This window comes from Mercenaria mercenaria, chromosome 2, assembly GCF_021730395.1.
Source record: "Mercenaria mercenaria strain notata chromosome 2, MADL_Memer_1, whole genome shotgun sequence".
Taxonomy (NCBI): Eukaryota; Metazoa; Mollusca; class Bivalvia; order Venerida; family Veneridae; genus Mercenaria; species Mercenaria mercenaria.
In genome coordinates this window covers 81995333-82008096 of record NC_069362.1, presented here as the reverse complement: position 1 = coordinate 82008096, position 12764 = coordinate 81995333, and the positions used below count along the sequence as shown (strand labels likewise).

The window sequence follows — 12764 nt, the reverse complement described above, 5'->3', positions numbered from 1 at the left end:
CTTGCCACATTTAATGAATAATCAAAATCCAAGGAAAAAGGGTTTCTTTATCGATATTACATCAGTTGTAGACACATCTATAATTCTACATATCAAAATCTTTATAAGAAAATGGCTGTCAGACATAAAACTGCAGTAACATTTTCTTGATGAGTGTTTTATAATAAATTTAAAGATATGATCAATAAAAAATGGTATATGATATTCCTACAATTCGAAGTATTCACAATCCTATTTTGTTGCAGTGGAAGATGGAAATATGTTTTCTTTGAGTGAATACAAGATGCATTATTATCATGAGTTGTAATGTAAGATAGTGTGTTCATAAAAGAGCAGTATTTTTCTTATGCCACTTGGCATATAACCAATGAACCATCCGTCTGTCCGTCCTTTCGTTAGTTCATTTGTTCGTCTGTACAAACCAGATTGCCTGCAGCCTACATTAATGACCCCTTTCAGTTCATACTCCCTCACAACAATCCGAGAGACATGTCCTACAAATTGACCTAGTTATAAATGACCTTGACCCTCATATGACATTCACCTTCAAAATTAAACCTTGGATAGACAACATTTTTGGTTGTTTTTGAAAGATATAAAAAATGCGTGTATGCCTCTGTGATTTACATTAAACAAGCTAGCAGATTTAAGGGATGTCAGTTGATCCTTTCAGTGTAGGTACAGTACCTGTTTTGACTTAAATGTTTGGAAACTTGGCACCAAAAGACTGTTAGTTACAGTATAAACATGCTTCAAGGTTAGATAAGTGCTGAAAGGTGATTTGCACATGATTATTTTTTATCACAGCAATGTTTTGTAGATTTTTGTGATATTTGTCTGGAAAATATACTTGTAAGACTGATAGATTTTGACAGTTATTGGTGCTGCTAAACAAGTATGGTGTTTTAGTATGTGTGGAAAATATGTGTAACAGGCTGTTGTTCAACACAGACTGTGATAAAATAATGTAACTACAGAATTATGTGACAGTGTTAGATAGTATAACACATTCAGAGACTATATTTTGCAATCGATTTTAATCAAACTTGCACAAAACTTGTATTGGCATAATATCTTGGTTTCTTTCGAAAACTGGCCTGATCCCATCATGAGTTCAAGAGTTATGGCCCCTTAAAGGGCTAAAATTCGCTATTTTGGCTTGTGAACAAGATAGAGACCACATTTTGCAGTCAATTTTAATCATACTTGCACACAACTTGTATTGGCATAATATCTTGGTTCCTTTCGAAAACTGGCCAGATCCCTTAATGGATGTCAGAGTTATGGCCCTTTAAAGGGTCAAACTGGCCATTTTGGCTTTTGCAGCTGTATAGAGACTTCATTTATGGTTTGATTTGATACAAACTTGCAAAATATCTTTAACAGCAATAGATCTTGGATTCCATGATAAATCTGTTAGATCCAATCAGAGTTACTACCCCTGATTGACCCGATAGAGCCAAAATTTGTTAATTTGTACCATGTGCACACGATAGAAATGACATTTTACATTCGATTTAAACCACACTTACACACAACTTAAGTCACAATAAGATCTCAGTTCCTTACGAAAACTGGCTAGATTGCATGGGTTCTAGAGTTACTGCCCCTGAAAGGGGCAAAAATTACAATTTTGGCCCTTTCAGTCATATAGAAGTTTCATTTATGCTTTGATTTGATACGAACTTGCACAGAATGTTTATCTTGTTGATCTCTAGGCTAGGTTCGAAACTGCATCATGTGGGGTCAAAAACTAGGTTACCAGGTCAAATCAAAGGAAAAGCTTAACACCCTAGAGGTCACATTTATGACCCTATCTTCATGAAACTTGGTCAGAATGTTTGTCTTGTGATTCCAAGGCCAAGTTAAACAAGTGAGCGATATAGGGTCATCATGACCCTTTTGTTAAATATTGAAATTCAGTGTCCCAGACTTTCAGTATCTTTCTTCCTGAAAACTTTTTTTCTCAGTTTCACAGGCGCACTATCTTTCTGATTCTTAATTGCAAATTTAAACCTTGCTTTGCATGTCTGTGTCTCGTTCTCACAGACAGTATTAAAATTCCCTTTGCGTAGTTTCCATACTCTCCATGTCTCGTTCTCACAGACAATATTAAAATTCCCTTTGCGTAGTTTCCATACTCTCGGTATCAATGCTTGTATCTCTTTCCTTACCAGTGAGCTTTAGTCTTCAAGCCTCACTCCAGATTTCATTATTTTTATGCCACATATCTAGACAAGCTTTATTTTAAATTGAAATGTCAAGACTTCTGAAATACAGAATTGAATTTCCAGTCACATGCACCAATCTTTGAATTATCTCTAAACTCTGCACATTTTAATAGCTCATTTTGATGCTATAAAAATTTTATCTTGCAAATGAAAAATCAATCATTTTTGTAGTATCTGCATCTAGATAATTGAGTGAAAGCTAGTTCATTAAATCTGTTAATGCAGCTCCAGAGAGCAAAAAACTTGGAGAAAATGTTTTCTGTTGTGTTGGTAAGATGCATAAAGATCAGCTCACCTGGTTCAAAGGTTAATTGTCAGTTGTTCTTTGTCCATTGTCCATAATTTACATGAACCAAGGGCTTAGAGGGAAACTGTTGTAACTGTATATAGTGGAAGAAAAACATACAATAGTTTCACCTTTAGCCCTCGAAATTATGTCTGGGGAAACATATTGTCAGGAAGGAATGTCGCCATACTTGGTCAGTGGCATCCTTGTAAGGTCCTATTTCAGTTTTATTCAGAAGTTTTCCCTTGAAAAACATTAGAAGCCACCAAAATTAAAAAGAGAAAAACCATAAAATGACTTCTTTTGTTGAACCTACTGATGGATCGTCATCAAACTTGTTCAGTAGCATCTGTTTATGGCCCTCAATCGCTGTGTTCAAATGGTTCAGCTTGGCTCCTTTTAAGGGTTGTTATAGCTGAAAATAGAAGTAAAAATTCATCTTAAAAACTGTACAGTATTATATTGACGGATCTCCGCCAAACTGGGTCTGTACTAAGCATCCTTTTTAGGTCCTATCTTAATTTTTTTTTTTTAATAGATGAATCAGCTTGTCCCCTTTTAGAAGCTGCCAGTGCTGAAAAAAAAGCCTGTAAACAACTATATATTTAGATGGAATTCATTAACCCTTAGCCTGCTGCAGGCGAATTTAACAGCCTTTGCAAACAGCTTGGAACCAGATCAGACGCCGATTAAATCGGCGTCTGATCAGGTTCCAAGCTGTTTGCTACTCTGACAATATTTATTCCATTTTTGGAGCAAATTGAATGAACTTTACAATTTTAGCAGACGACATTTCCAGCAGACGACAATTTATCTAGCATGCTAAAGGTTAAAATGCAAGTTTGGTAAAATATTACCACCCTTTGCTTGTCTTAGCAACAAAACAGGTTTGAAATCAATGATTTCAGAATTTTAAAGAAGATTCTTAGAATATCCCAATATTACAACAATAGAAATTAGAAGTATTTTCAGTCTATTACAATAATATGGGTAGTTACAAAATTGCATAGAAATCAATGACACATGCCTTCATCAACACAATCGGCCTTTTTACTTTCATGGAATTTTATAAGCATTAATTTATATCTTTTATTACAGTTTTAGACTATGCAAAGAGTAATTGTTATATTTAAGTTTTATTTTGTTACTTTATAATTTCTTATTTTTCACGGAGTACCAAACCTATTTTTAGGATGTGAAATTGAAAGTCTAGTACTTTTGTCAATTTTGACATACATAAAAATATCATCGGATGTAAACAATCAACAATGGCAAAAGCAAACAGTAGTTCCTAGATTTCAGTAAGATAATTTGACTGTTACTTGTATGTTTTTGGTTTACCAAGTTTTATGCGCCCGAAGGGAGCGTATTAATTGTTATGACGCTGTTGTCTGTCTATCACTGTCTGTTAGCAATTTTGTGTCCACTCAGCTGTAACTCTTGAAACCCTTGAAGGATTTAGAAGAAACTTGATACAAATGTTCACCACAACGAGACAACATGCAAAGCGCATGTTTTGGATGGCTCGCCTCAAGGTCAAGGTCACTCTTGGGGGTCAAAGGTCATATGACCTTTTCTTGTCTGCTCTGTAACTCTTGAACTGCTTGAAGGGTTTTAATGAAGCTTTGCACAAAGTTTCACCACATAAAGATGACATGCAGAGCACATGTTTCGGTTGGCTCACTTCAAGGTTAAGGTCACACTTAGGGGTCAAAGGTCATACCTTTGGGCGTATATTGCTCCGCATTGTGGTGCTCTTGTTATTATTTATTTCTGTTCCTGTTTCTTATGGCCTGACATCATGATATTGTTCACATTTGGAAATAGATGACTATGTATGTGTCGAGGCTAACTGCTATTTTCATAACTGCTAAATGTTGTGGATAACAGGTAGTAAAATATTTGACCACAAACAAGTAGAATGATATTTTTTTCTGCTATGAAATTTAATTGTTCGAATGAAAGTAGCTTTATTAGATCTCAGAAAGAATATACTAAAGTGAAGTGTCATAAAATTTTGCTTAAATATGATTGACTGCCGTTAATGCTTTTACTCTGCAGAAATATCACAGTTTTTAAGTAAAATTAAAGAAGTAAATAAATGATAAAAGTAAAGGTATTTTATAATGAAACAATAGGAAGAAATCCTAGGGGAGGGTATAATTCTTGAATTAATTTGTCTTCTAAATCATTGTAATGTTTGCAGAAGACTTTCTACAAGTTCAGGAAGTACAGTGAATGCCATTTTGAAAGACTAATAACAAAAAAAAAAAAAAAAAAAGGAATGATGTGGAAATTAAAAGAAAAAAAAACTGATGAAAACTATCTCATTTTCTGGGTTTAATGAATTGTGCGGCTTCTCAAAATCAGATTTTATGGATTTAACAAGTTTTTTGAGTTGTACTGTCATACAATCTCTAGCTTGGGGAATTATTAAATTGAATTTGTATTACAATTTAGAAATGAAATTGAAATTAGTTCCTTTAGAGGTTTTGGTATCTGCAGCATCATGTGTGTAATTCCAAATAAAACACTTTAGGCTATAATATGCTTTGTTCTTAGATTTATGATGATGTAATTAACGAACAGGAAGAACCTAACATTGTTTTTGCACATGCAAAGTTTTGCTAGCATTAAAAATTTAAGCTCTCAAATTATCAACATTACTTGCAATTTTAATCAGAAATTCTATATTCATGATTACCTTGTTGTTTTGTAGTTTTTGGTTGTTTTTTGGGGTTATTTTTTTGCTGACATTTTGCTGAATCACAATCAGTTGGATTTTGTCTAAATTACCACAACATGATTGAAATCCACAAAACAGTCTGCTGTGTAAAAACTCCATCACTTTCATGATTCAATCTGCCATAAATATGCATTAAGTTTTATCATTTTCATTTGCATAGATTTGCAAGAGGAATGAACTTTAAGACTACTTGCCTTGACGTAGTGACAGGGTGAGCTTTTACACAATTTCCTTGTGAACACGATAGAGACCAATCAAACTTGCACACAACTTGCATGGGCATAATATCTCGGTTCCTTTCGAAAACTGGCCAGATCCCATCATGCGTTCTCGAGTTATGTCCCCTTAAAGGGCCAGAATATGCTATTTTTGGCTTATGAACACGATAGAGACAACATTTTGCAATCAGCTTTAATCAAACTTGCACACAACTTGTATTGGCATAATATATCAGTTCCTTTCGAAAACTGGCCAGATCCCATCATGGGTTGCAGAGTTATGGCCCCTTAAAGGGCCAAAATTTGCTGATTTTGGCTTGTGAACACGATAGAGACAACATTTTGCAATCAGCTTTAATCAAACTTCCACACAACTTGTATTGGCATAATATATTAGTTCCTTTCGAAAACTGGCCAGATCCCATCATGGGTTGCAGAGTTATGGCCCCTTAAAGGGCCAAAATTTGCTGATTTTGGCTTGTGAACACGATAGAGACAACATTTTGCAATCAGCTTCAATCAAACTTACGCACAACTTGTATTGGCATAATATCACAATGCCTTTCGAAAACTGGCCAGATCCCATCATGGGTTGCAGAGTTATGGCCCCTTAAAGGGCCAAAATTTGCTGATTTTGGCTTGTGAACATGATAGAGACAACATTTTGCAATCAGCTTCAATCAAACTTGCACACAACTTGTATTGGCATTATATCTCGGTTCCTTTTGAAAACTGGCCAGATCCCATCGTGGGTTCCAGAGTTATGGCCCCTTAAAGGGCCAAAATTTGCTATTTTGGCATTTGCAGCCATATAGAGACTTCATTTATAGTTTGATTTGATACAGACTTGCAAAATATCTTCAACAGCAATAAATCTTTGATTCCATGATGAATTTGTCAGATCAAATCATAGGTGCCGGAGTTGCAGCCCCTGAATGACCCCTAAAAGAGCCAAAATTTGGTAATTATTACCTTGTGAACGCGATAGAAGTGACATTTTATATTTGATTTTAACCACACTTACACACAACTAAAGTCACAATAAGGTCTTGGTTCCTTTCGAAAACCGGCTAGATTCCATCATGGGTTCTAGAGTTACTGCCCCTGAAAGTTGGCCATTTCAGCCATACAGAGGTTTCATTTATGCTTTGATTTGATAAAATTTGTACAGAATGATTATCTTGATGGTCTCTAGGCCTGGATCGAAACTGGGTCATGTCGGGTCAAAAACTAGGTCATCAGGTCAGATTAAATGAAAAGCTTGTTAACAACTTAGAGGCCACATGTATGACCCTATCTTCATGAAACTTGGTCAGAATGTTTATCTTGATGATTTCTAGGCCAAGTTTGAGACTGTGTCATATGGGGTCAGAAACTAGGTCATCAGGTCAAATCAAAGGAAAAGCTTGTTAACACTGTAGAGGTCACATTTATGACCCTATCTTCATGAAACTTGGTCAGAATGTTTATCTTGATGATTCCTAGGCCAAGTTTGAAACTGGGTCATATGGGGTCAAAAATTAGGTCAGCCAGTCAAATCAAAGGAAAAGCTTGCTAACACTCTTGTTCATTTGATGTGCATGGAACTTGGTCAGAATGTTTGTCTGCATGAAATATCATAGGAATTTTTATCTGGGTTATGTGGGGTCAAAAACTAGGTTAACAGGTCAGGTCAAAGAATAAGCTTGTTTACACCCTAGGGGGCACATTTATGATTCTATCTTCATAAATTTTGGTCAGAATGTTTGTTATCATGAAGTCTTGGACGATTTTAAATCTGGGGACAGGGGGTCAAAAACTAGGTCAGTAGGTCAAATCAAAGAAAATGCTTGTTTACACTTAAGAGGCCATGTTTTTTGGTCCAATCTTGATGAAAATTGGTCAGAATATTTGTCTCCATGAAATCACTAGGTAAAACATGTTTACACTGTTATGGTATGTTACACAGGTGAGCGACCTTGGGCCATCTTGGCCCTCTTGTTCATTTTCCACTGGTATTTTTTTCAAGTAAGCAAGCTTTAATTCAATACATCACAGTATCACACAGTCTAATTAAAGCATCATTGTTATTCTGTAAACTGCAATAATCAGTATTACTAATATGATATAAAATACAACTAAAAGCCTTCTGTAAATCTTCAGTTTTTATTGTGTGACTTACACAGAGAGGAGATTTTCTTCATATCTTTTAGTCATGTGCAAAACTTAAAGAAAATTTGCTGTTCATTAATGGAAAATTAGCTCGTCATTAGCCAATAATCGATTTATTGTTTAAATTTACTTTCACTTTTCATTGCATGATTTCATGTTGCAAATGTTCGTATTGAAGTGATCTCTTGTGGCACTTTAGAGGTGGTAATTGGGTCCTGTCTGTAAACAGAATCAATACTCATATTTAGAGATATGGGATTACGCTTCTCCTTGTTTGTACTGTTATTGTCATCAGTGGTGGTTGCTACCTGATCAAAAATTTTCTCATAGATACCCACCGGGGCAACATTGGTGCTTGAAACCCGATCAGACATTTTCTCACAGATACCCACTAGGGTAACATTGGTGCTTGCAACCTGATCAAACATTTTCTCACAGATACCCACTAGGTGCTTGCAACTTGATCAAATATTTTCTCACAGATACCCATTAGGACAATATTGATGCTTGCAACCTGATCAAACATTTTCTCACAGATACCCACTCAGGTAACATTGATGCTTACAACCTGATCAGACCATTTTTCACAGATGCCCACTGGGGCAACATTTGTGCTTGCGACCTGATCAAACATTTTTTCACAGATACCCACAAGGGCAACATTGGTGCTTGCGACCTGATAAAACATTTTCTCACAGATACCCACAAAGGCAACATTGGTGCTTGCGACCTGATCAAAGATTTTCTCACAGATACCCACAAGGGCAACATTGGTGCTTGCAACCTGATCAAACATTTTCTCACAGATACTCACAAGGGCAACATTGGTGCTTGCAACCTGATCAAACATTTTATCACAGATACCCGCTATAGGGGCAACATTGATGCTTGCAACCTGATCAAACATTTTCTCACAGATACCCACAAGGGCATTATTGGTGCTTGCAACCTGATCAAACATTTTATCACAGATACCCACAAGGGCAACATTCGTGCTTGCAAACTGATCAAACATTTTCTCACAGATACCCACAAGGGCAACATTGGTGCTTGCAACCTGATCAAACATTTTCTCACAGATGCCCACTAGGACAACATTGGTGCTTGCAACCTGATCAAACATTTTCTCACAGATACCCACTAAGACAATATTGGTGCTGGCAACCTGATCAAACATTATCCCACAGATACCCACTATAGGGGCAACAGTGGTGCTTGCAACCTGATCAAACATTTTCTCACAGAATGATACCCACTATAGGAGCAACATTGGTGCTTGCAACCTGATCAAACATTTCCTCATAGATACCCACAAGGGCAATAATTGTGCTTGCAACCTGGGAAAATATTTTTCTCACAGATACCCAGAAGGGCAACATATTATGTTGTACTTAAATTTACATTTACACTGTAGCACTTGGCGCAGGAAGAGGCCGGCAGTCAACTGGATAATTTTACTGATAAACCAAAGTAGGTTTATATATGTCATCAAAGGAAGGGAAATAACTGCTCTGAGATTATAAGCAAACATTTATTCAGTAGTTATATCCCTTATGCTAGTTTGTGATGATGATATTGAGTGACATTGAGACTGAAAACAGTTTGCTGTCTGTAACTAAAGAGCACTTTAGCCTACAGCTATCATATTTATGCCCCCCTTCGAAGAAGGAGGGGTATATTGTTTTGCAGATGTCGTCGGTCTGTAGGTCGGTCGGTATGTAGACCAATCCGTTTCCGAATGATAACTCAAGAACGCTTGGGCCTAGGATCATGAAAGATGATAGGGAGGTTGGTCATGACCAGCAGATGACCCCTATTGATTTTGTGGTCAGTAGGTCAAAGGTCAAGGTCACTGACCAGGAAAAGTTAAACGGTTTCCAGATGATAACTCAAGAACGCTTGGGCCTAGGATCATGAAAGTTGATTAGGAGGTTGGTCATGACCAGCAGATGACCTCTATTGATTTTGAGATTTGTAGGTCAGAGGTCAAGGTCACAGTGACCCCGAACATTTAAACAGTTTCTGAATGATAATTTAAGAAAGCTTGGGCCTAGGATTATGAAAATTTATAGGGAGGTTGGTCATGACCAGCAGATGACCTCTATTGATTTTGAGATTTGTAGGTCAGAGGTCAAGGTCACAGTGACCCGGAGCATTTAAACGCTTTCCGAATGATAACTCAAGAACGCTTGGGCCTAGGATCATGAAAGTTGATAGGGAGGTTGTTCATAATCAGCAGTTGACCCCTATTGATTTTGAGGTCAGTAGGTCAAAGGTCAAGGTCGCAGTGACCAGGAACAGTTAAAATGGTTTGCGGATGATAACTTGAGAATGCTTGGGCCTAGGATCATGAAATTTGATAGGGATGTTAATCATGACCGGCAGATGATCCCTATTGATTTTGAGGTCAAAGGTCAAGGTCACAGTGACATGGAACAGTTAAACCATTTCCAGACAATAACTTGAGAACGCTTGGGCCTATGATCGCGAAACTGTGATCAGTAGATGAACCCAATTTTCTCACAGTTTGTAGACCAAAGGTTAATGTCACAATGACCACATAACATAACAGTTTCTGCATTAATAAGGAAAGAACGCTTAAACCTACTATCTTCAAACTACAGGAGATGCTTGCCTGTAGTCAGTAGATTACAACTATGATTTTTGGGATCAGTAAGTAAAAGGTCAAGGACACAGTGGTCTCTACAGTGGAAATAGTTTCCCCTCAATATCTGAAAAATGCTTTGGCCTGCAATTATTCAACTTTATAGGGTGACTGCCTCTAGGCAGTACATGACCCCTATTGTTTTGGTGTCAGTATGTGAAATGTCAAGGTCACATTGACCGCAAGAATGAAAGCAATTTCCACTCAACAATGAAACTAAAGAAGACTTACACTTAATGCTTTTTCATAGAATTATTTCTGTGGTCAACAGATTACCTCTATTGATTTGAGGTCACAATGACCTTGAAACTAAAAGCAGTTTTCAGTTAATACCTGAAGCAATTCTGTTTGTCCATTTACAGGGGCATGACTGAGTTTTGTACTTTTTCTTTTTTCAGCCTGAAAACCTGTTACTAGCAAGTAAAGCAAAGGGGGCAGCTGTAAAATTAGCAGATTTTGGACTGGCCATAGAGGTGCAAGGGGACCAACAAGCATGGTTTGGTAAGTTAAATTTTGACATTGTTTTTCAAGGTAGGAAAAAGACAGACTGGAGGCACAGTGAAGTAAAGGTAAACTGTTAACACCTTGAGGTCATGGTTCAAATCCAACCCGGCAGACCCATGCAGTCCCATTGCAGGTTATCAAAGTTGTGGGAACTGTTAATAAATGTGTTTAAACTAAATTAAAAAGTTACACTTTTCATTTGCAGTCTTATATGGAATGTTGGATAAAGTTCCATGATTCAAAGTTCTTAGCATCTTTGATAAAAAAAAATTAAGATTACACTGTTAAGGTTTAGCAGTATATCACAAAACAACAGATTTCTTTAGTAAATGAACAGCATCTTGAAACACAATTTATCTGTCCAATACATGTTTTATTGTTCTGTCCCACAGAGTTCGATACTTAAAATATTCTAAATGAGTTGTCCCCCTTTAAATAAGAATGCCACTTGTAAAGAAATAAATGTAAACAATTGTCAAAAACGATGTTTTACCTAGTTATGTAAAGTTTAAACACTCTCACGATGTTGCAAATGCATCAAAACAAAGACATGTAACAGCTTTAAAAAAATGGTGAGTTTCTAAAGGCGCTGAACTGTCCAGAAGTGTGGCCCCTTTCAAGCAGTCCCTTTCCGGAATTCAATACATATATGAGTAAATGGACAATGGTTTGGTAGAATTATATAAATGTTTTATACGCTGTTAAATTTTCATGTAAAACAATGCGTTTTTTCTATGATTTGATGACATTCGAACTTTTTTCTCCGAAACATGGACCTATACCTTAAGATTTTATGTCAAAGTTTTTTATTTTAAGGCTCAGTCAGTGCTGTTAAGAAAATATTTTAATTTTATTTTTTGAAATCTAAATCATGTATTGTAGTCATTGTATCAAGAGAAATAAAAAGTGGTCTCTTAAAAGAACAATCCTTTAGTAAATTTTGGTAAACTTAGATCAAAGGGATATTTTGAAGTGTTGATGCATCATGTGCACAGATAAATATTTCTCAGGATTTGTTTTTTAAGATGGTGAACCCCTCCCAGTCAGCTGACTATGGGAAATGGTTGTTTGCTTCACTGTTTAGTAAGGTTAAGTTTACACATTTGCAAACATACTCCCTAACAAGATTGTTGGTAACTAAGGGTTTCATATACTGTTGTTATCCCCCGACGAAAGTCGGAGGGATATAGTTTTGGTGTTGTCCGTCCGTCTTTCCGTCCGTCCGGAGCCATATCTAGGAAATAGTTGGGAATATTTATTTAAAACTTCATATACATGTTCACCACTATGAGTTCTTGCGGCCCGTCAGGTTTCAGTCAGATTGCCCAAGTAACACCAGAGTTATGGCCCTTAGAAGTTTCTAGTGTTAACTATATAGGGTACTATAGATATGGCAATTTCTGCATCATAACTTTTGATATATTTGACCTAGAACTATGAAACTTAAACAGAATTTAGATCACCATAATGCGGTTGTGTACACTCAATTTCATTCGGATTTATTTGTAAATTAAGAGTTATTGCCCTTTAATTGTATAAAAATCCACATATTTGTACATAACAAACTTACCATTTGGTAGAATTTCAATAAATTTCTTTCATTCTTTTCCATGAACATTTATTTTAAACATGTGAAGTTGTGTACCCACACCTGGTCACCCCCTTACCTTGATCACACCCCTCCCCCCCCCCCCCCCCCAAAAAAAATTCCTTATTTTAGATTTTTTTTCAAACAAACATCATATACATGTTCACCACTATAAGGTTATGGGGCCCATCACGTTTCAGACAGATTGCCCAAGTAACACCAGAGTTATGGCCCTTAGAAGTTTCTAGTGTTAACTGTATAGGGTACTATAGATATGGCAATTTCTGCATCATAACTTGATATATTTGACCTTGAACTATGAAACTTTAACAGGATTTAGAGCTCTATAATGTGGTTGTGCACACACAATTTCTT

At 36.4% G+C, this 12764-nt stretch overlaps 1 protein-coding gene across 14 annotated transcripts in view; it reads left to right on the top strand.

The window, feature by feature from the left end:
• LOC123564429 (calcium/calmodulin-dependent protein kinase type II delta chain-like) overlaps window positions 1-12764 on the top strand; it is a 173560-nt gene that overhangs the window by 84856 nt on the left and 75940 nt on the right. For all 14 annotated transcript variants that reach the window (XM_045358017.2, XM_045358010.2, XM_053537059.1 and 11 more), the window contains exon 7: window positions 10696-10798. In XM_045358017.2, coding sequence (XP_045213952.1) covers window positions 10696-10798 — 103 coding nt within the window. The remainder of the gene's footprint in view (window positions 1-10695; window positions 10799-12764) is intronic.